At 39.1% G+C, this 25,535-nt stretch overlaps 1 protein-coding gene across 3 annotated transcripts in view; it reads right to left on the bottom strand.

The window, feature by feature from the left end:
• Window positions 1-25,535, bottom strand: part of ANKRD44 (ankyrin repeat domain 44) — a 326,135-nt gene that overhangs the window by 6,855 nt on the left and 293,745 nt on the right. For all 3 annotated transcript variants that reach the window (XM_032637664.1, XM_032637666.1, XM_032637665.1), the window contains exons 18-26: window positions 20,949-21,150; window positions 16,965-17,052; window positions 15,572-15,689; window positions 14,060-14,276; window positions 10,390-10,477; window positions 4,374-4,457; window positions 3,212-3,357; window positions 2,650-2,732; window positions 630-712 (exon numbers count right to left, since the gene is read on the bottom strand). In XM_032637664.1, the coding sequence (XP_032493555.1) occupies window positions 630-712; window positions 2,650-2,732; window positions 3,212-3,357; window positions 4,374-4,457; window positions 10,390-10,477; window positions 14,060-14,276; window positions 15,572-15,689; window positions 16,965-17,052; window positions 20,949-21,150 (1,109 nt within the window). The remainder of the gene's footprint in view (window positions 1-629; window positions 713-2,649; window positions 2,733-3,211; window positions 3,358-4,373; window positions 4,458-10,389; window positions 10,478-14,059; window positions 14,277-15,571; window positions 15,690-16,964; window positions 17,053-20,948; window positions 21,151-25,535) is intronic.

Below are 25,535 nucleotides of genomic sequence, written 5' to 3'. Positions count from 1 at the left end.
ACCTCAGACAACCTTAGTGACAGGACACAAGAAGCCAGAAGAAGAACTCAAGCTCTGGTGTGTTTTCTAGAAGGTTCTTTACCCCTTGCTTTCTAGGTCAGCACTTGAATCACTGTTTCACACAGTTCATCAGTATGACTGGTATCACTATCACCCATATTACATAATCTTAAACCTCCTTGTTATTACTAAATGCAGTAAATGATGTTTTGTTGAAATTAGAATACCTTAAAGAATAATATTATACCCAATATATTCTGCTGTGCTGCTTAAGAATCTTAATGAAAAAAAATCCTAATATTCCTTTGCCCTTAAAACGAATGCATAGGTAATTTCCCAAAATGGAAAATGAAGCAGCTTTCGGGTCTTTCACGCTAAGGATTACACTGAATTATATTAAAAAATAGTTAAGAAAATAGCTTAGAAATGCTTCAGATGTATTCTGGGAACCTGATTTATAAAACTTGTTTTCCATCTGTAGTTATGTGACCTTAAACTTCACGAAGGAGAAGCCAGGCCTTTCACCACTGCGCTCCCAGCTCTAGCCTGGCATACAGCAAATTCTTATTGTTTGTTGAATAAATGACTATGAATCTGGGACTTGGTCAAACTTTAGTAGCCACACTTACGTCTGCAGTGCATTGTTTTTTGCATTAATAAGGCTCTCGTCTTGTATCTTGTCAAGTATTAACAAGGCACATTTTTCATGACCCTAATGAAAAAAAAAAGATAAGAAACATGGGACAGAGATACAGAAAAGTTCTGGAAAAATCACTTCATTATGCTTTAAAGTTAAAATGTATGCCCTGTCTAATAACAAAATAGGCTTTTTTCTTCTGAAAGCAAATGGTTTAACAGCCTTAGATTTTCAAAGATTCTAAATAAGGTCTATTAGGACTTGATGAATATAAATCTGATCTAAAATATTGTTATTTCTAAGATAACGTTTATAATTAATGTCCAGAGAGCTGAAGCAGAAGCTAGCTCAGCTAGGTCAGCTGGTAAACAGACAGCAGAATTAGGAGTGTCCTTTAAATTCTTCAACAATGCTTTTTAAACACAAGTCAAGTCCCATATCCTTCCTCAAGCCTTCAAATACCACGTCAGTGATCCCATCACTGGAATTCCCATTGTATCTGTTATCTGTATCATTCATCATCACTGGCTGCCTTATATTATGAAGAGAATCTTTTTCAGGAAAGGTCATTCTTTTCTTCCTCATCCAGAAGATACCTCTGTATCTTATGACTAATGATGGTTGATAACTTTTTAAAAATCAACTGATGAATCAGAGACACTTTCACAACTTCAGGCCTAGTGCCCTGTTAAGGGGTCGCCACTTCTTAAACCCTTGATACTCGAAGTGTGGCCCAGAGACCAGCAACATCAGCTTCACCTGGGAGTTAGAAATGCTGGATCTCAGGCTCCCATCCAGCCCTCCTAAATTAGACTTTGTATTTTAACCAGATCCTCAGGCAATTCATTTGCACAATAAAGTCTGGGAAGCACTGTACTTAAACTCACAAAAACACAAACCTTGAAATGAATTTCATGAACCTGAGCACTTCCTGTGGTTTCCAAAGGCTTCTCAGAGAATGAAATGAGAAAATGCAACCAATGAAAGGAATAGCTGAGACTTCTGGTACCACTGGGTATAGATAACACCTTTAATACTACAACTATATTGAAACAAACCACCATCACTGGTGATAACTGGCATCATATTATAATGCCTTATAAGAGAGACACTTAAAGATAATTTTAGAAGTGTCCATGGAGTTTTCATTCTGATGTACTGCTGGAGGAGGGTAAATGGTTGTAACCTTATTACGGGGCAATTTGGTCTTAAAAATGTTCATAGCCTTAGACTCACTAATTTCATAAATAGGAATTTATTTAGGTTATTATTATCTACACTTAGCATCATTTATAGCAGCATATATTTGAAAACAAGTAAATGTTTAACAATAGGGGATGGGTTGAATAAAGGATGGCACAGCCCTAAGGCAGAATACCACACATCTTCTAAGACACTATATATGATGTCTAAAAGAAAGATATTCATAATATATGATTCAGTAACAAAAGCAGGTTGTCAAACAGTATGATCCCACTCTCATAGAATCATACATTTATCTTTTACAGAAGCAGGAACCTTGAGCTGTATGTGAACACGATGCTATTAAAAAAAACAAGCACATTCTTTGCATTGAACTATGCACCAGAAACAAGGGGAGAATAGAAGCATACATGAGCACATTTATTTGCCTCATAGGAGAGTATTTTTTGGCTGTGTTATTACAATGTGCTCAAGTGGAACAAAATGAAAGCACGTGGAACTGATAACTGAGCTCCTAACCTGTGTTTAAAAGCAAAATGTGGTGCCACAACCATGAAGACAAATACAGTGGCAGCATCAAGCCAGACTGTGGCAAGACTTCAAGCGGCAAATGCCATGAAAGGCATAGCCCTTCAACCCTTGTGTGCGTCTGCCCTTTGCTTCCCCCTTTCAGTTCCACTGAGAGTGACAACAGACATCTTAATTAAGAGCCACGATACACACTTCTGAGATAGATAGATTTAGGTACTATTGTTATTATCATTATTATTATTATTCTAAATAACAGTGTTTCGAATTCATTTACATACTTTACTACTAGCCAAATGTAAGGGTGTGTTCAAGTCCTTATCCTTTACAGCCAGGTCGGCCTGGGCACTGTTCACCAAAATATCTGCAGAAAAGGCCAAAAGAAAGTTACTCAGACGACACGTTAATTACATGCATTTTGGAGAAGTTACTACCAAAACAATAACACATTTAAATTTGTACAGCTCACATAATCATATTTAATATTATTGAAGAAAAAAGGAGCAATTTATTGCCATAGCTGTTCTATTCAAATCCAAGGTCCATAGGCATTAATTTTAATTCCCTTTACAATTTTGTTATTTCCAGATGAAATGATCCTGTTCTATTTGGTTTCTAAATGTTCAGAGATTTCACTGTGGAAAGGTTGGCTCGGTTTGACAAAATCCATCAATAACCAAGTTAACAGGGGACTGAAGATGACTAGCAGGTAGATCAGGTGGCCTAAATAAAACGTCGGTCTTTTTTCACATGTATAAACCAAGAGGATGACCAACTGCTCGATTTTCCATGCCTTTGGTTTTGGATAGGCATAAACTCGAAGTCTACAAGTCAAGCACGTACCCACAGCGCTGGCCTGCCCGTTCTCAGCAGCCATCATCAGTGCTGTTTTCCCTGAATTGTCTGTTGCGTTCACTTGAGCGCTGTGTCTCAGAAGAAGCTGCAAGCACTCCACATGATCAGCAAATGCTGCTGCATGAAGTGGTGTCCTAACGATTTAAAACAAGTATGATTTTAACTTCCTGTAAACAAACTCTCTTTCTATATATGCCTGAGAAACATGTGCATGGTATCGTCTTAGGGATTTAAAACTTATCAGCTTACAGAAATGGTTATCAGGTTCCCCCAAAGGCCATTCGGGGTGCACAGTGAAGTGTCACCGATGTGAACAGCACCACCAGATTTGGGGGGGTATAGGAAGCGGCCCTGATAATACAATTAGCATCTTTACGGACCCTTTAATCTTGAGTTCCAGTGACTTCTCTCTCATCTTTGATAAACATACTTCCAAAATTAAGCCTTAAATGTGTAGACAATTGGCTGTTTTTAAAAAAGCCTACATTATTTAACGTGAATAGTTGATTTCTTTGGGGGGACAATTCGGCATGATTTATCAAAATTAAACACTATGACCTTTGAACCAAAAAATTCCACTTCTAGGACTTTATCTCCCAGATACACTTGGTCATGTGAACAGACAAATGTACTAGACTGTTCACTGCACCACTCTCTAAAATACCAAAATTTTGAAACAGCCAAATATTCTTCAAAGCAGAACAGGCTGATTAAATTATAACATATCCAGTCAATGGAATGATATGCAGCTTTAAAAAGAACATGGTAAATACATATGTTCTGGTACGGAAAGAGCTCCAAGATATGCTAAAAGCAGAGCATTTCTATAGAATGTTCCCATTTGCATAAAAAGAATAGAAGCATATATATTTTTATGTATTTTTGTAGCTATGTCTAGAAAATATTTGGGAGAATATAAAAATTTAGAAAGAACAGTTTAAAGTAGATTTCTCAGTGGAAGAGGCTGGGGTTTCTGGGCTAAGAGGGTCATTTCTTTAAATTATATATCGTTTATTATACTTAATTTTTTAAAACCATGCTTTTATATTACTTTTTCAATTAAAAAAACATAGATGTTTGGCCACTCTGCAACCACAAAGCAGACTAAGATTCATCAAGACAAGAGCCATGCCATCCTAGGATCACTTACCTGCCTTTGTCATCTCTACAATTGACAATACTGGAATCTATGGCCCCAAGTAGCAATGATGCACAATTCTCATGATCATTTATTCTAAAATGAAAATAGATTTCAAATTTTAAAATCTTGCTCTCTAAAAAATTATATATCCCCTCCTACTCCATTTCCTATGTACTATATGTTTAATAATCTGACACATTAAAAAAAAAACTGATGCAAATATCTGCAGTCTGTGTTTAATTTATGATTAAAGAAGACAATTTAGGTCATACAAATAAACTTTCTCTAACACGTTATGAAGTGGGTCGTCTCTACTCCCAAGAATTCTCAGAACTGTCTGCCTGAGGAACTATTAAATAAACTTTGTATCACCTAAATTGTCTTCTTTAATCATTTTAACAGTTTTGCCGATGGGAATGAGATTCAAAGCTGACTACTAAACGCCTGCAAGAAAGACACACAGGCAAGGTGCCTGCTGAACCCTTTGAGTTCATTGTTCCTCTTGTCATTACCGAGGGCCATGGGTAAGTCACCCTTAGACTTGAGCTCTGCTCACTTGCGTGCAGCTTTCCAATCCAAACAAACTTTACCCAAAAATTATTAAAAGAAAGGGTTTATTAAAGTTTCCAGAGAGATTCCATAGCATAAACCACTGGGGGACATGGGGAAATAAGATAAGGGATTCAGACTGTCTTGACCAATGGCACATCAAAATCTCAGTGGGCACAAGTTAGACCACTGAAAGCCATTAGAGCATCTGCCACGATAAAGAAATCTTCTCGTGAAAAGAGCAATAGATCTATCGTTAATGAGAATCTCAGAAGCCAAAGCCTCAAAATTGGTGGGCATGGACCAAGCACTGAAAAGCTGCTAGAGGGCTTGCACCTAAATCTAATTCTCCTGTGCTGGGTTAAGCTGGTCATGGAATGGTTTAGATCGACACTAGGTCACCCAAAAACCTCAAGAAAATTTCTATGCTATGAAGTACGTTGTAAAACACCACAAAATCCCCAACGCAGCAGCACATCTCTTAGGTATTAATTTGGCTCCAAGAAACTCAGGCTTAGCTAAAGAAATAGAATCCTCAAGTTTCAAAAAACCTGAGTGCTCTACCTTCCAGCACACCTGCTTATTTTGTCTAAGAACTGTGGTCCTAGACGCTATATGTTCCAGTTAGACAAGATGATTCATTTAAGAAGTGCACTTGAAAGCAAGGGTTCCCAAATCAACAAACAGAATGGAATACTTATTTTAATCGGTATGCAGAAGCCCCCAGAAGGCTTCAAGATTCCAAAATAGCCTTACTGAAAGATTTATTGCAAAAGGCTAATGAAAAATTAAAGATGCAGAGGTACCTAAAACAAAACACTACAAGACAAATGTGACCCTACTACTCCCCTCTGCCCTCCTTTACCTGAGTACTCAGGGTCTACTGATCCTCTACCTGAATTGCCTTTCCATTCTGAAGAGGCTACAAGACCATAAGCAAAAGTCTTCTCAAAGTTACTGGCCTTATAGCTGCAACAATTCCAAGGGCAAAAACCTAAAACACCATTGCACGGTCATCAAAACACCAGAGATTGGTGTCTCATTTGCAATCAACAGGGAAACTGGAAAAAAGATTGTCCTAGAAGGTTTTATGCAAATCCTTGGTTTAATTAAAACAGGCATGTCTTTAGATTATCAGAATTAAATATAAGGCAGACATACAACTTTTATTCTACCTAGGTTTACTAAAAGTCAAGTAAGCCCATGTTATCTCTGTTACAGAATTTGTCAGCAAGAAAAATAACCTAAGATGATGGTTAGTTGTTTAATGTCTCATGAAATTTTCATGAGTAATCTAAACATAATTGTTAAGAACTGTAAATTAAATAGATGTAAGTAAGATAAAAGTTTATAAATGAACTTTTCAACAAGAATGCTTTATGGTATGTCTACTTTAAATAGTTTCCAAAATGCTTTTGGTAAGTTGAAACCTTAAAGCTACACTGAGATAAATTAAATAATGGATATTCATTGAATATCTAGATCATTTCCAAATAAGATAAAATACTGAAACTTACTCAACATAAGTTTATCCACTTTTGGCTTCCTTTTACAGAGGACCTAAGATATTTGGTTCTATTAGTAAACATGTTTTGTGCCATGATGAAAAATTTACTATAAGGAAGAATATACTTTAAAAATTATGAAGTGTATTCATAAATTTGCCAATCCACAGAGTACTAGTGTAACACAGACCACAATTGCTTATTTCTTAGTTTTAAGATTTAAAATTAAGGATTCTAAGGGTTAATAATTTTAGTCAATTAAAACTAATTAGAAATAAGGGTGAAAGAAAACAACTGTATATGAAAAGTAGGTAGGAAAGCAGAATACATTTTTTGGATAAGAAAATGTATGAAGGACATTTTTGTTATCGTTTGTTCATTTCATTTTGTTTTGGTAAGGGAAAAGAGAAAGTAACTTTGTCTTAAAGTAAAATGACTGGTTATTCCAGAATTGGAAAAATAGGACAAAATCTGACTGGATGTAAGAAAGTTGTAGAAGATTTGTGGAAAGGAATCTTGGAAAAGAAAATTTACATGTGGTTGAGTTGGCTAAGATTGGAATAGACTTAAGTTTTTAAAAAATGAGGCCTTTTTGTTTTGTTTTTTTTAATCTTTATGATCCTCTTTTTTTTTAAACTTTTTTATTGGAGTATAACTGCTTTACAATGGTGTGTTAGTTTCTGCTTTATAACGAAGTGAATCAGTTGTACGCATACATATGTCCCCATATCTCTTCCCTCTTGCGTCCCCCTCCCTCCCACCCTCCCTATCCCACCCTCCCTATCCCACCCCTCCAGGCGTTCACAAAGCACCGAGCTGATCTCCCTGTGCTATGCGGTTGCTTCCCACTAGCTAGCTATTTTACATTTGGTAGTGTACATATGTCTACATGTACACTACCATAAAAAATGGGTTTTAATATCAAAAGTACAGTAAAGCAAAATTAGAATTTGGTTTTCTCTCTGTTAAAAAGACAAAGTATTTTTTTTTAAAGATTATTGGTGTGCTCTTAATAAGAAATTATAAACAAAGGTTTTTCTTTACCTTTTAAATAATCTGCCTGAAAAGCAAAGATTTTGTGTTTCACCAAAATAATTTACTGTGCTTCACACTGACTTTACCCGGTCTTACTTAAGAAAAACCAGTCTTCTCAATATTAACAGAACTAAGGTTTGTGTTTGTTTTTGTTTTTAACTGCTATGTAATGTTCTATATTTGCCTTTGAAGTCTTTAACTGTCACTTTGGTTAAATGGATAATTAAGTATTGTTTCACAGTGACCTATGATCCTATTTGATCAAACATTTTAAAAGCTTTTGATATTCTGATAAACTTCCTAAAATCAAATTCTAAATAAAATCTTAAACTAACTTTGGGATTTTTCCACAGGGCCCCTAGAATATCTCAAAAGATTTGTTCTCTTTCTTTATCAAAAGAGAAATGTTTAACTAATTATGCTTAGTTGACATGTTAAATTACTTAGGAAGCATTGTCAAATAAGAAGTGATGTTTAACCTTCTTAGGTTATATTTGTAGGGGTCTATGTTATCTATATGTGTTCCAGAAATTGTATAAAATTCCTAAAAATCTGGTATGTCCTGGTAAAATATTATCAGTCATAATTCCAGTTATCCAGTTATTCCAGTTAAATGTTGTGTGTCACAGAAATAACCAAATTTTCTTGTTAATTCCATTATAACGAACTCTCATCAGATCTTTAACCACAGGCATTTTTAAGTCTTTTGTCATTTGTAGACAGTTAATTGTTTTACTCTGATGCTTTTGCAAAAGAGATTCATGGAAAAGACCCTACCAAGTACTCCTGACCACTGACACTGCTGCCAAATTACAAAGTGTTGAACTTTGAGTGCATATTTCAAAACTGAAGAAGGCTCCACCTAACACCTAGTCCTCGGCAAATGCCAGAGACCTCAAAATCAAATTGACCAGAAGTAACTAACACCGAAGTAAACTGCTTCCTCCCAAGATGTTGGATCAAGAATGTTTCTTTCCATTCCTCTTCCCCTCTCTGGCCATCCTTTTCCTTATTCTTACACCATGGAGGTCTTTACAATTTTTCTATCCACCTTTGCCTTGCTCTTGCCTGGAAAGATATATCATTGTTCACACATGTCAGGCCATTGCAAAGGGGGGTAATCTAACCTCCAACCTGTTGGATTAACTACAATGCTGGTGATCCTGTGGTTTTGCCTACAGAAACTTCCCTCTGATTGTTAATGCCTCAGTTTCTCTGGAACGAACTCACTGAATAAACAATTCTGGGGAAATGGAGACAGAGTCGCAAGGAATATAAAAATAGACCAACTGGCTTAAAGAAGTAGGTCCCTCTTTGGGATCATTTCTTGACGTATTTGATTCTAGCTGGTTTGGTTCATGGGGACCCTGGCTTAAGATTGCCCTGCAAACCTTAGGAATACTTTTACTATTATTAATAATAATTATCTCTCTGGTCTGTTGTGTTCTCTCAAGGTTTTAGGTGAGTGTACGCAGCCATCAATCAGTCAACAAATGGTCTTTCTCCAACTGGAATGATGAATCTGATATCACTTCCTGTGAAATATATACCGAAATGCAAAGAGGCAATGGTAACTGAGAATAACTTACAACACCATCTTTGCTCAAACCTCTTGCTTGGCCAGAGGCTGATCAAAAGGGGGAATTGTCAAAATGATCTTGCATTAACCTTTCCTCAGTAGGCCAGGTGCTGCTGATCCTGAGAAACCACGTCTGCAAAACGAAACTTAACTTTTAGTTTTCATGTTCTTGTAAATGTTCCATCTGCCTAGAGGTCAGACCATCTAGGTAGCCAGTCCATGAGCGCCAAGTTATATGGGTGATTGCCCTATTCCTATGATACCTCAAATAAAGCCAGATACGTAACCCCAGCCAGTCAGCTAGTTCTATTCCTGCTCTTCCTTGTTCCCTATTTTTCATCCTGTAGAAGCTTCCTGTCTCCTGCCCCACTTTGCAGCTCTCTGAACTCTTGAGAGTGGAGACTGCCTGCTTCATGAAGTGTAAAATCAAGTCTGCTTCAACAGTCTTCTTTAATCATTTTAACAGTTCTAAAGGCACACACTCTGCAACCGCTAGCATTTCTTCAGAACCCCCTACTTCCAGGAAGGAGTTTACTGCACGCCACTTACACAAGGCATCATGTTAGGTGTTCTGGAGATACACCAAAGTGAAGAAGACATGTTTCCTCAGATTTAAAATCACTCCTACTCATAATCTCTTATCTCTTCTTTTTTGATCCACTTTATACCTCTAATATCTTTCCAATCAAATGACCCAGCTTCATGTGAAGCACAGAGATGAGGCAAAGACGAAGCACTCCCAAGTCTTGGGCCCCCAGGCTGTCCATCACTGCCCAGGTGAACGTGGACCCCCAGATGAACACAGGCCCAGGTGACCATGTGCCCCCCAAGCTTACCATGGAAGTCTGTCTCAAAGTCACTGTATTCTCTAAATAATGGTTCACACTATGAGACTGGAGCAAAAATTACATTTACCAAAAAAGAATTTCAACATTATGAAGAATGGAGAATTACCACATATGAAAAGTCTTACTGGTACAGAATATCTTTCTAATCATCCACAGGCATATGCTGTTAACCCCACCTTTTTTTTTAGAATTTGGCAGACAGATGTGAGGTACATCTGAAGAACTCTTCAGGAGGTGTGTACTGTGCTCCTCAGTCCACCCCTTCCTGCAGTTTCCCTAGATGGTCTGTGAGCCACCTTGGAACCATGGCACTCCACAAAAATTTCCTAGAAAATCATTAACGTGATGGACTGCACTTTGCTATCAGACCTATTTGCCTTTAGCAGTGAAATGGAATAGATCGGTCTTATCTATAATCTAAACCCTTTTTCCTCCCCCGAAAGGCAATTTCTCTACCTGTAGTTTAAAGAATTCAAGCAACACCATTAACTTCCAGCATTTCTACTCACATTGCACAGTGCAGTGGTGTGAAGGGATTACCAGTAAATTTTCGAAAACATTTTTGCTCCAAAAGTACCTCTATGCAGTTTTCATTACCTGCAAGGAATCAAAAGAATTTAGGGAGCTTCCAAGAAAGAAACTTTGTTTAATTCAATCTAGTTTTTTCATTAAGTATTGAATTCCAGCCTATGAATTTTCCTGAATTAGCTGAACATTCATTCTCCATGGAATAAAATTCACCAAATGTCAAAATGTTATTAACTATGCTCACAGGTGTTCTGAGACATAATGAATAAATAAAACAGTGAAGGCCATATGGTCTGGTGGAGAGAAAGAGAAGAGACCTCATTTACAAGCAGAATAATTCTACGTTACTCTCAGCTCTTAATAGATAGATGCCTAACATAGGTATGCCTCAGTTTGCCCATATTTACAATAGAAAGTTTCCCTGTCACCCATATGATTAGGTTCACTTATAATTATGTACCCTAGGGAAGGGAAGATGTGAGTGATAGAAAATAGTATTTAAGACAATGCCAGTGAAAGGGCTTTGACTGTAAAACACTATATAGTATTTAAAACGGCACCAAGAATAGCTCCTGGCAAATAGTATGTCCCCAATAAGTATTTTTTAATAAGTAGATGAGTGAATGTGAATAATTATTTTCAACAAAATGACAGTGTTCAAGTCAACTGAATTTAAGTTAGGCCCCAGCTCTATCAGCGTAGTTGTTATGTGATCTGTGAGCCTCAGTTTCCTACATAGAAAAACTCAAAGTAGGAATACAGGCCCTACTGATGTCACAGCATGATGGGAGCTTTACTTGATAAAGGACCTAAATGAGGTTTGTGAAGCAATGTTAAATTGTTAAGGCAAGAAGGTAAAGCTATTTGGCTTTGGAATATAGGTTGTTGCCCTGGAACTTCTTCTTGGCTGAGTTCAGTGCTAACTTAGAGTTCTCTTCCGATCTACCCCAAAATGATATAGATTGGACAATTTTAAGTATTAAAATCAAATCAAACCTTTCTTGTACCTATAAAGAAAAAAAGGTGAAACTGCTTTTAGGGAGAAGCATATGAAGTAATGAATATAAAAATCCCCTAACTTTATGTAAGTTATACTGTTTAGCTTTCCAACTATACCCAACCCTCACTCAAACAGTCCCAGACACTTCAACCCCTTTATTAGTATGAATTCCCCCAAAGTGCCTAGCTTAGGGCAGCACATACCCAAACCATTTCTTAGAGACTATATGAATCTCAATCTAAAGGTCTATGTAGGTAGGACTGGGGATCCGTGAATGACTTTCAGTATCTCAAAGTGCTCAGAGAAGGAGATTCTGGGGAGAGGGGAGCTTAAACCTCAGACCTGGAAGACTGCATTGGAAAGGTGAATTGTTTAGGAGAGGACTGTTCCCTCTCCCCTGCTTGTACCTTGAGAGGCCTAAGAACAGAGAGACCTGCCATACCTACCCCACCCAACTCCAGGGGAGAAAATGTGGTTTGTGGCAGGTTTTCCACCTGCCATTATAATCAACACTCTTACTGCGTCTTCCCCTTTCTGTAGGTTTTCCAGTGCCAGATAGCTCTCACAGCTTAACTCCGATGGGGGTTAGGGAGACCTCGCCCATGAGCAGGTAAATTAAAAAAGAAATCACGGGCTTCCCTGGTGGCGCAGTGGTTGAGAGTCCGCCTGCCGATGCAGGGGACACGGGTTCGTGCCCTGGTCTGGGAAGATTCCACATGCCGCGGAGCGGCTGGGCCCATGAGCCATGGTCGCTGAGCCTGTGCGTCCAGAGCCTGTGCTCCACAATGCGAGAGGCTGCAACGGTGACAGGCCCAGGTACCCGCGCAAAAAAAAAAAAAAAAAAAAAAAAAAAAAAAGAAATCACAATCCTCCAATGGCAGTGAGGGAGCAAAACAAAGTTGAACAAGTAGAGGATTTGACTCTTATTGAGGTCAGAACCAATGAAAAAAGGAGGACTGTAATAAAAACATAATGAAAGGTATTAAATTGATACAGTTAAGACACCATAAAACCTTTGTGGACCCAATAATCATAGTTTCTGAGTGAAAATTTAATAGAAGAATTGGAAATGGAAAAATAAAACAACAGAAGCAGAATAAGAAATATATGGGAAAATATTCATGCTCGCTTAGGGGTAGGAGACCTTCTTAAGCAAGACTGTAAACCCAGGTACCATAAAGGAAAAATCTGACAGATTCAACTACATAAAAGTTCAGAGATCTCTGTATGGAAAAAGACATCATCAACAAGGAGCAAAGACAAATGGTAGATTGACAGAAAATGTTTGCAACCCACAGAACACACAGAGGATTCATATCCTAAGACAAGGTGCTCCTACAAATGTGTGAGAAAAGATAAACAACTCAACAGGAGAAAAAGTGAGCAACAGATGGAAAAAGTAATTTCCAGAAGAGGAAATGCAAATACATAAATCAATACACTATTAGACAAGGAAACACAAATTAAAATGAGATACCTTTTATCTGCCCTTCAAATTGACAAAAATTAAAAAGATGATAGCATTTTGGGCTGACAAAAGGTTGCGAAAGTAGTTTTATATTCATGTTTGGTGGAGTAAAAAATTATGATATACCAAAGTAATATGGTATAATTTATTAAAATTAAAAAATATACAGGCCCTGATCAATAATTTTATTTCTGGAAACTTATCTGACAGAATATAAGGTCCATAATATGAACACACACACTACAGCACTGTTTGTAATAGGAATAAAACCTGAAAACAATTTGAGTGTTCATCAACAGGGATCTGGCTGAATAAATATTAAATTCTGGTATACACACTCAGACTCATGCATGTCTATACCTATTTATCTATCTGATACAAAATACACAACTATTAAAAAGATCAATGTATACTGATACACATTGACTTGTAAGGATATCTGCAATAGAGTGTTAAGTACACAACAAGAAAAGTTACAGAATGATATTTGTTACATGATTCTAGTTTTAAAAAAATAGATGCACATACATCTGTATTTATTTACATCCTCAAGGGAAAAATTATGAAAGATAAACACCAAATTACATCAGAAGGTAAGTTTTGGGAATGGAGACAATTTTACCTTAGATGCCTCAGTATTTTTGAAATGTAACAATTAGCATGCATTTACTCTTCTACTCAAATAAGCGAAACACAAATTTTAAATCTCCTAAGTAGCAAGTGTAACTAAATAAATGGGGACTGTGAGACATAAATAGGAAATACTGAAAGATAAATCATGCATCTACCAGCTGTCAATTGTGACAGATTATTACATCATATTGTTTTGGTTGTTTTTAGCTGTATTATTTTAATTCCTTGTAGGATCCCTGGTTGTCTCATATGGAGAAGAAACCCTGATTAAAACTGGTTATTTCAGTTCATCAGAAGTTCTGATTAGGAGTTACAGGTTTACTGATCAACAAAAGAGTAAAGTGAATTTTCACTCCATTATGGCATCATGGTAGCCACGGAGGGAAAAATATCAAAAAAATAAAAAGGTATCTTTTTTGAGGTACTCTGAATGCAGAAAGATTGGAAACCCTGGTTTACAGCTTGACGCTTTGTTCCACCTCCTCTGAGATCACAGTGGTGTTGGGGGCAGGAAGCCTGATGGAATTCAGCCCAACGACAGTTAACTCACCATTGTAACAAGCCCAGTGCAGCGGTGTGTAGCCCTGGTTATCTTTGAAAGAACAGTCCTCCTCGGAAAGTGCTATCTGCAGCAGCTCACTCAGCCACGTGGCGTGGCCACGAGCAGCCGCATAGTGCAAGGGTGTCCTCCCTCTGGAGTCTTTACACAGAATCGACACTTCTTGTTCCAGCAGCATTTGCACACATTCCTCATGTCCTGTCATAATCTGATGCATCGCAATGAAAAACACAACACAAATCTGAGAAGACTCAGGAAGCGAAGCAGTTGGCTAAGGGAGGCTGGGCTCAGAGTGAGTGGACATACGCCGGGGTCTTAAGGGAAACAGACTCTATCCTACTTGGGAGGAGAGAGGCAGGACAACCTAGCAGGATTCATAACAGAAAGGTCTGTGTGAACACCAGCATTTTAGAAACGTCTCTTGACTCTCCAAACATAACCATGAAAGGGAATCGTGATATAGTGGAAAGCATCAGCTTTAAAATCAGGAAGATGTCAGTGAAATTCTGGCTCCCTCTTATAAAACTTGGACAAGTCAATTTGTCTCTCTATGCCTCACTTTACCCACCTGTAAATGGGGATAGTAATAAGGACCTCACAGCCTGTTTTGAGGACTCATGAGATATGTAAAGGCTCTCAGCCTGCTGTGCGGCCCGCAGGAAGTACCCAAGAAATAAGATCCATGATTATGGCGTTAACCACTCATAGTTCCTCTTCTTTTCATTGATCGTGGTGGTCAGCACCATCTTCAAATAGCAATTTTCTGATTTCTACTTTTGTTTCATTTGGATTATTTGACATGCTTTAAAAAACAGTTCAGCAGGTGTATATGAAGAATTACCCACAGGATATATATTTCAGCAGGATACATATTTCAGGTGGGGAATGGGCCTACACTGTATGAAGAACAATTAAAAACAGCATGGCTACTCAAAACTAGGTAACCGTTGGAATAAATTATGACACCTGTACACAGTGGAGGATGAAAAATGATAGGGCAGGAAAACATTTAGTGATATGGAAAAAGGTACTTGATATACTAAGAGAAAAAAAAGCAGGTTCCAAATAGCATCTTCAGTATTCTCTCTTTTTAAAATTTAAAACAAATCTATATTTAGAAAAAAAGATTGGTGATATATACACCAAAAAGTGGTTATCTCTAGGAGGTGGGATTACTAGCAATTATGATTTTCTTACTTGTGCTTTAAAAAAATTTTTGCAAATCTCCTATGATGTGCATGCAATCAGAAAGAACTAATTCTACCAACAGTAGGTGTTCATGTATCTATTATCACAATCAAATGCAACAACTCAAGAGCAGGACCTAAGAGTACCTGCCATTATTTTACCTTTGCAAAAGATTCTGTAATTTCTTTTTGGCTGACTGAGGTTAATTGGTTATCTCGGGAAACAATTTCCTTATTAAAAATTCATATGGGCAGGGGGAGAAGAAACAAGCTCACTATGAAATTGCTTGACTAAAGCTGAGGAAAATACACATACCCCTCTGTGTAAAGCTGTGCAGCCCATGATGTCAACAGCATCCACATTTGCTTCCTTTTCAAGTAACAACGAAACAGCATCAATGTGTCCATATGCTACTGCAAGCATCAGTGGGGTTCTAGGAAAAGAGGGAAATTAGGCTTTTAAAAAGATTAAAAAAATATTCACCACTTCCAGTGGGAGGATCTCCCTCTCTCCATCTCTCTGTCTCTCTCTTTCTCAGTCTCTCTCCCCTCTTGACAATTGCTTGATATTTTCTGAGGGTCCCCAACTTGCTATCTGTCACTTGGAACAAGCTATCTGCCTCTGGTCTCTAATGGCCACATGGAATGGCGGCAGTGGACTGATCAATACGGGTGGGGCACAGGAAGGTTCCACCTCAAAATGTTCATTTGAATTCCATCATTTTCAGAACTATGTAGCACTGACCAAATATCAATTGAGTAAGGAGTGTGTATATGTAAGAGATGCTCTTGCTTCTACCAGGGCAGCTCTACTTTCATGGTTTTCTACGTCGGACTTTGGCTCAAGATTTTATTTGAACAAAGCTTCATTGCCTTAAAGAAAAGTCAGACAAGCCCAGAGACGAAAGATCCAAGTGCTGGGATCCAGAAGGTGAGGTTCCAGCTTTGGCTTCGGCATTAACTCATATATCTGGGGTGAGTCACTAGTGCTTTATTGCTCTGTGTTTCCTATTTGTAAGAGAAGACTGGGTGGGAGAACGGGCTAACAGATGGAAAATACTTGGGAAAAACAAACTCAGGAAGGATAAAAATATGAAGGATTTTTACAGTGGAGATAACTTCTTCAGGTCCGTCCTATTACATTATTAATTTAAAAAATGAGACTGTAGGGCTTCCCTGGTGGCGCAGTGGTTGAGAGTCCGCCTGCCGATGCAGGGGACATGGGTTCGTGCCCCGGTCCGGTAAGATCCCACATGCCGCAGAGCGGCTGGGCCCGTGAGCCATGGCCGCTGAGCCTGCGCGTCCGGAGCCTGTGCTCCGCAACGGGAGAGGCCACAACAGTGAGAGGCCCGCGTATCGCAAAAAAAAAAAAAAAAAAAAAAAAAAAAGAGACTGTAGCAGCTTCAGAAGGGGGTAAAAATGGATAGAAAGGAACAAAGCAGGGAATATTTTTAAAAGGCCAGAGCACATGGCTACAGACATGAAAAGTTGGCTGTTTTTCATCAAGATATACACACACACACACATTTTTCTTGAATATACACTGCAGTGCAAAGCCACTGCATTATTCTAGGACCCTCATCCATGAATTTCACCCCAACATATACCCCCAACCTAGAATTCAGCAGTCAGCCCTCCTAGCTATTTAACAAATTAACCAGTCACCTGCAGTGATCTGAAATGTCAACCACAAGCATATGAACACTTACTGTCCTTTGGCATCTTTCACGTCAACCACTTCTGGGTTGTCTGCAATTTCTAGTAATAGCCGCAAACACAGTGTATGACCATTAATTACTGAAAAAGAAAATAATGGACATTCATTTAACAGACCACACATATCCCTCCAAAGTGAACTTCAATGGGTGGTTTTCAATTGTTGCTAACAGACATCTCCAGGTTTCCAGGTCGTGCCAGCTGCTGGGCAAAGCACACAATGTGTATGTTACCAACCCATCTTCCCCTTTCTTCCTATAGGGCACTTTGGTCCTCAACTAACTTTTTTCCCTGGTTGCTGTATACAGGCTTTTTTCCTTAAACAGGACATTCTTATCTCCTCCTATGGGACTGATCATCTCTCTCCACTTTCCAGTTATCTTTTCTGTTCCTCTAAGAGAGCCTCTCAATTCTGTATAATAGTCCTGTGTCTAGCCTGCCTCCAGCCCTTTGTAAAAAGAAGGCAGAAGGGAAGAGGAGTGGGGAGGGGAGCAGAGGAGGGGAAGAAGGGAGATGGGAACAGATCTCACCTCTTTTCCCCATCATTTTACATTCTGAGGTAGACGTTGAAGCAGTTATTCTGCCCCAACTGATTAGTGGTGACTTAAAGCAAAATGTCAAGCCAGCAAGGTGTACACGAGCCATTGGCTCACTGTTCATTGCCTGGCACCCCCAGGAGACTCACAGATGGACCCCCAGTAGCTGGAGGACTCCTCCATCTGAGTTCCTCAAATCAAAGCCTTCATTTCTCTGCCTTCTCCCGGCGCCCTCCCACCCGACCCGCCCCATCACCTCTGTCCCCCGCTTCCTTCCCTGCCAAGCTCTGACTGGGGTGTGGCAGGCCCTCACCCTGCCCCTCCATCACCCAGCTGCCCAGGTAGGGACTAGCAAGGAGCAGGAAGTGTGGCCCCAACCTTGGGTTGGCCTTGACCGGCCAGGGCAGAACCCACACAGGGCAGGGCGAGCACCAGGCAAGATGCTTCTTTCAGGAGCTGCGGTGCCCCAGGGCCCGGAAGCAAACCTCCCTCCGGGGACGACAATCCTTGAGGTGAGGTACTTTCCTCCAGCTTGCTGAATGGAACCCACAGCCTTACAAAAGGCATGGCTTTCCATTCAGGGAGTAGGATAGGAACAAATGTGTTTAAAATTCCAAACGTGACCTTCTCTCCTCTCTGAACAATGAGAACACCATAAAATACATTGCATTAACCTCGTTATGGATGTGGAGAGAGAAGGGAATAGATGCAGCTATGTTAGGTTGATAGAGGCTCTTCTAAGAGCTGCGTTTTACAGCCCTTTTTATTGCATGCCAGTTACGAGAGAAGGCTAATTTAACAAGGACACATTTTTCAGGGACAATACATATTAGAATTAGCTCACATGCATCGACACCACTCAAATTAAGTACAGGAATAATACCCGCATTTTGGAGACGTTGCATACAGCGAACGCTCAGCAACATCCCATTTATGTACCTCAGGAGGAAGTTTTGTGGAAATATTGTTGTTGCTGTTGTGTCGCTTTTTGTTTTGAAAATTACATTAAATCTGTTACCAATGGTGAAATATGCAAGGGGTTTAATGTATGCTCAAAAGTAAATAATTAGCAGAGGACTGATAGCTAAATACTACAGGTGGTGGTATTTTATAATACTCATGAAATGGAGATACAGCATATTTTGATTGATTCCTCTTTCTATAGCAATTTGATATTCTTTAAATACTCATAATCATAATGGTTCCAAGGATTTTCATTTCTGCCTAAACAGAAAAAGGGGGGAAAAATCATCTAAGTTCATATCACTCATCCAGGATGCTGGAGAGCAAACCAATTTCTTCAGTAGTGTGTCTTTTTTTTTGTGGGGGGGGCAGTGAGGGGGTGGGAGGTGAGGCCGTGTACAGTAGCTTTTTGAACTTAGCTAACAGCCCTCAGTAAATATAATTCCCCCTTATCGTAAAAGTGTAGCTACCCTAGGATTCTCGTTGACTTCCCACAAACTATGTTTTTCCGCGATTGCCTTCCAACAAAAAGATGCTACCATCTCCTTTAGCTGTGCACTGCCAAGTCCAGCTTTGTTTCAGACTAGCTCAGCCTCTCTCTGACTATGAGTGACAGCCATTTCTCATGCTGCTCAAAGACCACAACTGTCATTACAACTATCTGTGCCAAACCCTCTAAAATCCATCCTGGTTCCTCTTCCTCACAGTACTCTCAGGATTTGAAACAAAGAAAAATATTGGCATCTCAGATGAGCTGGAAAAGATTCTGGAAAAGCAGATTCTCAAAGCACAGGCTAAAGCTTCTGCACAGCAGACATTTTGTGGAGAACAGAGTCAAATGACAGCCTGCATCTTTTAATGAATGACACGAGGGAAACCCAAAAGGAGTGAGTCCTCTTGACCACTAGGGGGCTCCATTGGACCGCAACCAATATCACAGTGGCAAATGAGTGACAGTGATTATTCTTCATTGTTAACCTGTCCACAAGGGTGATTTTCCACAATCAAAACAGGCCCTTTGTAATTGTCAGGAAGTACATGGTAACTAAAGCACAATGCTTTCCTTAATAATAGGCAACTACTCTTTAAAAAGGAGAACTAAATGTAAACTTTAATACCAAGAAAGCCTAGAATACCAAACTTTATAATAATACTTATAAATACCAAAATACAAAAAGACTGAATGTGATGATGGGAAAATAAGAATTTATAACTTAACCATACCAAACATTGCTAAAGTTTTTTTCCAGGAACAATCATTTCCAGATAATGAGGCAACACCGTGTTTTTCAATCTCCATATTGTTTTTCTTCAGTGGTTTGGAAATTCAGGGATGTGGATGGCAACACTTCCACAAAATCTAACATTCCAAGAACATTTTCCCAAGTACAAGAATCATAAAGTCTTTCGAAAACTGCTTTCACTCCTTTTCTTCCTCAATACATCCATTTTTTCATGGTTATTTCTCTTTATAAGATGCTATCTGCTTTCCTGATCAAAGACCATTATCATTGAATTCCTGAGTCCAAAGGAAATTAGGCCTTAGCTGAGCTAGAAACTCTTCCACATTACCTTTACATCTGTGTATATGTCTAGAAGTGTATGGACACAGTTTTTTTTTAATGTATATTGAAGAAGAGTCGCAGAAAAGGCAAATTACTTACTTCTTGAAAAATACATGCACTTTTTAACAGTCTCTATTTTTACACCTGATGCATCAAGAATCAGAGCAAAAGTGAAGAAGTGCCATTCAGGCTGCACAATACGTACCGAGTAGATTGCTGTCTGACAACTCCTTTTATGAAGTAGCTGTGAAATATCATTAATTTTGTGCTTCGAAATGCTGTGTGATTTTATTCTATGTAATTTGTCTGAAGATCATAATACATCTTGCCCTTTTTTCAGAAAGTTTTGTGACTGCCATTGGCCAAAGGTTCAGAACTCTCTTTGGAGTTAAGGGGAAGGCCAGATGCAGCACTGAGCATTTTTAGGGCAGAATGATGGACACATGCCATCATACATTTGTCCAAATTCATAGGATGTACAACACCAAGAATGGACCCTAATGTAAACTATGGACTTTGGATGATTACGGTGTGTCAATGTAGGTTCATCCACTGTAATAAATGTTCCACTCTGGTAAGGGATGTTGATAATGGGGGAGGCTATGCACATGTAGGAGACAGGGGGTATGTGGAAAATCTCTGTACCTTCTTTTCAATTTTCCTGTGAACCTAAAACTGCTCTAAAGAAAAACTATCTTTAAAGAAGAAGGCCAGAGGCTCTCTGGCCATAGAACACCAGTTATCACCAAGTGGATAGTAAGCCAAAAGCATTTTGGAAGAGTGTAGGCATGTCTGATGTAGAAAGAAAATAGGTATTTTAAGAATTGGGATGAAAGAAAATGCTGTCATCCTTTTACTTGAACTTATAAGTGGGCCACAAAATTAGCATAACCAGACTCTTGACAAGACCTACCTGAGGCATGAAGTGGGGTTCTTTTGGTTACATTGTCTTTCACAAAGATGGATGCACCCTGATTGACAAGCGCTTCCACACATTCTGTGTGTCCCTTAAAGGCAGCCAGATCCAGAGCAGTGCGGCCTTTCTCATCCCTGATGTCCAGGTCCACCAGAGACTGCAGGAGGACTTCCAAGGCCTGGTGGTGCCCATTGTAGGCCTGCAAGGGAGAAATCAACCGCTCAAATGCTTGTTCACCTTAAATCCCACAACAATCCACGGGAGGGGCTGAGGCTCTCAGATCACACATGGAGACCACTCCAAAGAGGTCTCTTTCTTTGGAGACCACTCCAAAGAAAGATGCTTGGAATAATTATTGAAACACAGGCAAAACCAGAGTTAGGTGGAAAAATTATAACGCACAGACCTCACAGTTACATACGCATTTCTTCATGTTCTTCCTCTTTTGTCAAATAATTTATTCCAAAGGTACTAAATGTATCAATGTATTCTTATATCTATTGATCTAATAATCTAATGCAGACTAATAGCTGAATGAATTAATATATTTTTTCATCTGCTAGTTCAGTCCTGAACCTATTAACACAATCAGAATATTTTTTCAGGAGGCTTTTCTGTTAAACCTCAAGGGAAACAAACCACTAAAAACACTGTGGACTTTGTAATTCAACAGAGGCATAGTGACCTTCTGCCACAGTCCAACATTTTAAATGTCAACCTCGTGATCCTAGGTGAGTTTCTTAATTTCACTTAGACTTTGTTTCCTCATCTATAAGTGAGATCAATAAAAGCTGCCTTCCAGAGAAGACGAGAAGAGATAAAATTGCACCAGATTTGCACAGTGTCTTATACATAGTTGATGCTTCCTCTTCTCTCCTTTGTTTCCTCCATTGATTATAATGAAAACATAAAACCAATTATGGAAGTACAGTCCATACATCAGTGCCAAGTTCAGACCTATTGTGAAGTCTTACGCTGCATTAAAGTTAGGAGGCTTCGTACTAAAACACAAAACTAAAAGTCCGAAAGGTAATTTTTACTAAGTCTATAAGGTTAAAAAAAAAAAAAGTAAATGCACATATAAGGCCAAGGACATTGAAATAAAAGAAAGAAAACAGATAAGGATATGGTGGGGGTGGGGATTTGGTGGAGGGAAGTAAAGAAGGAGACAGAGGAAAAGCCTGTCCCCAGGGTCGTCAGCAGCCAAAGTTTCCTCTTACGTCTCCTGCACTTTCTGTTTTTCTACTGCAGCAATTACTCAAGGCACGATTTATTTGAAAACGGCTTAGCACAGACAAAAGACTAATTTCCTTAATACACCAAGAACTTATACAAACCATTTTAAAAACTAGGAAAATGTGTAAAGGACATTGAAAAGGCAGCTCACAGAAAAAGAAATATAAAAGGTCAATACACGTACGAAAAAAACCATGTAAACTTTGAGGGTACTATTTTTCAACTACTAAATGGCAATGATTAAGTTTGGGCATGTCCAGTATTAGATAAGACATGGTGAAAAAAAGCAATATATGCTCTGGTGGTGGGAGTATACACTGGTGTGACATTTGTGGAGGGTGATTTGACAAAACTCTATCAAAAATTGTAAAAAAGTTGCAAATAGTACATATAACAATTTTATAAAAAGCAAATATATCCAGATAGACACATATCTATATCTATGTATATTTCTGTATTCACAGAAAATTTTAGGATACAAAGGAAACTGTTAACAGTGGTTACCTCTAGAAATGGGAGGTAAAGTAATGAACTTATGGACTCATTTCACCTTATCTTTTTTTTTTTTTTTTTTTGCGGTACGCGGGCCTCTCACCGCTGTGGCCTCTCCTGCTGCGGAGCACAGGCTCTGGGTGCGCAGGGTCAGCGGCCATGGTCCACGGGCCCAGCCGCTCCGCGGCACGTGGGATCCTCCCGGACCAGGTCACGAACCCGCGTCCCCTGCATTGGCAGGCGGACCCCCCAACCACTGCGCCACCAGGGAAGCCCTCACCTTACCTTTTAGAAAACCATTTGAATGTTTTTCCCAAGTACATGTCAACCACAACAATAACAAAAACTAGATTAAAAGGACCCACAAGATTTAAGAGTGCTGATAGGAACTGTTTTTAAAAGTTTCTCGTTATATTATTTTTGTAAATGATTATGATTATTATGCTACATATTAAACATATATATGTAGTATAATAACTCATATGCTGATGAATCCCAAATTTATATCCCAGTTCTAACTACTTCTTTTACTTTGCAAGATATATATATTCAACTGTCTATTGAAATTTCCACTTGTATATACCTAATATGCATCTCAAGCTTAACATGTCCCAAACTGAGCTCCATCTCAGTAAATGGCAATTTTGTTCTTCTAGTTGCTCAGGCCCAATAATTTGGAGTCCTCTTTTGTCTTCCCTCTTAAGCCCAGGTAGCCCTACACAAGGGCTCTGGGACATTGGGGCAAGGGGGTGCTAATAAGTAGCTTCCCCACCCCTTCCCACTGCCTTGCCGTGCCCTGGTACAGGGATGTGTCTGCTGAGAGGAACGGACACTTCTGCTAACCACACAGAGGTGTCATCAGGTTCTCGGGCATCCGGCAGGAAATATCTATCCATATCCCTGTTGTAATTCACACACAGGTGTTGGGTGACTAGTAGCAGCCCCCAGTGCCACGATCATCTCTACTTCCAAGCCATCATCATCTCTACTCTTTCTTTAAAATATATCCAGAATCTATCCAGTTCTCACTATACCACATCCTCTGTTGCCAGGATTATGGCAAAAGCTTCCCTTTCTGTCCTCGCCCTCCTGCAAACGATTACTGAGCAGCCACGGGATGAAATCTTTTGAAACTCAGGTTGGATATAGCACTCCTTGATGAAAACTCATTGATAATTCCCTCACTGATAATAAAATCCCAAACTTCTCATGACCATTCAGGCCCTTAGGATGTGGCCTCCCTCGACCCTGTCCATCAGCATAGCCCCCCACTCACTCTGTTCCAACCACTCTAGCCTGCCCTCTGTGCCCCCTATGATTAAGTAATGCCTGTCCTCCTCTGGGCCACTGCATCTGTCCTTTCTGTTTCCCCTGCCTGGAAAGCCCTTCCCCCAAAGAGCCACAAGGCTTTTTCAGTAATTCTGCTTCATCTGTCCCCTTATCTGGCGGCTTCTCAGAGCCCATATAAAATAGCCCACTCCCCTTCTCCTCAACGTATCGGATACTCTACACGCCACTTCCCTGCTTTATTTTAGCTTTATAGCTTTATATATCACTTGATATCTGTTACATATCTATTGATTTGTTTGTTATCTAAGACTGATGGTACTTTCTGTGTATTGCTCACTGCTGTATTCTAGACTCGCGCACGGCACAGACCCTCAACAATTATTTGATGAATAAATGAATGAATATAATGACTGCTATTATCATTTATTAGTATTAGTGATAAGAATATACTTTAAAAATAGCAACTGTTTATTGAGGGCACTGAGCTCTAATCTTTGCACACATCCTTTTTCTAGATCAAAACAAGCAATGTTAATTAATTCACCCAAGATCACTGAAGCTAGTAAGTGACAAAGTCAGGTTTGAAACCCACAATCTGTGACCACTAGAATCTATGTTTTTAGGCAATGTCTTATCATTTTTCCCAGCAATTCCATTTAATTGACTTTCAAGCAAAATACTTTTGTGCCTATGTGTAATGGCTCAGGGAGCTTAATAATAAATATTGAATCAGAAATCTAGGATGGAAAGCCTTTAGTCTAACCTAACTTCTGAAGCAATAATTTCATTGAGTACTTCCTGTGTGTCAGGCAGGACTAGACATGTAGCACCTTATTTAATTACTACGACAAGCCATGGTTTGGATGCTATCGTTATCCCCATCTCACCAACAAGGACACAGAAAGGCTGAGATGTTACTCAGCCCTCAGCCTTATGTGGTGGAGCTGGAATTCAAAGGCAGACCAGTCAGATCCCAGAGCCTGAGCTGTGGGCTTCTCATGAGCTCCTACTATGGATAGGATGCAACAAGACCATAAGATATATGCTTCTTTAACTTTTTCTTACAGGAAGTTTCAAATTTATATAAAGAACAGAGGATAGTGTCACAAATTCCCGAACACCCATCACCTAGTTTCGGCTATCATCAACTCGCCATTGGTGATTTTAAGCCAACTTGGGAGCACCTATCCTCCTATAAAGGGCTGTGGCAACAGGAGCGTCTACATCAGGGTGTAAGTCAGTCTATCTCATTTGACTCTGGGCTTGAGTCTGTGGCTTAGTTTTGCATAATCCCTCTTCTAATTTTAAATTGTAATGGTAGTGACTGATTCAGCTTGTGTAGAAATCCTGACTTTACATCAAAGGGAAATGAGTCCATGTAGATAATAGATGGTTCTAGATGCTATTTGCAAATGCTCGTTCCTTCAGTGGCAGTTACTATGATGACAAAGATAGCAAACATTTACAATTTCTGTCAATTTGGCTTAGCCTAGGAAAATAGAATTGGCAACCTATAAACTGCATGCGTATCTACAAAGCACCATGGCTCACATATTTAGATTTTAA

The sequence above is a fragment of the Phocoena sinus genome, chromosome 7, assembly GCF_008692025.1.
Source record: "Phocoena sinus isolate mPhoSin1 chromosome 7, mPhoSin1.pri, whole genome shotgun sequence".
Classification (NCBI taxonomy): Eukaryota; Metazoa; Chordata; class Mammalia; order Artiodactyla; family Phocoenidae; genus Phocoena; species Phocoena sinus.
This window is presented reverse-complemented; position numbering and strand designations above follow the sequence as displayed.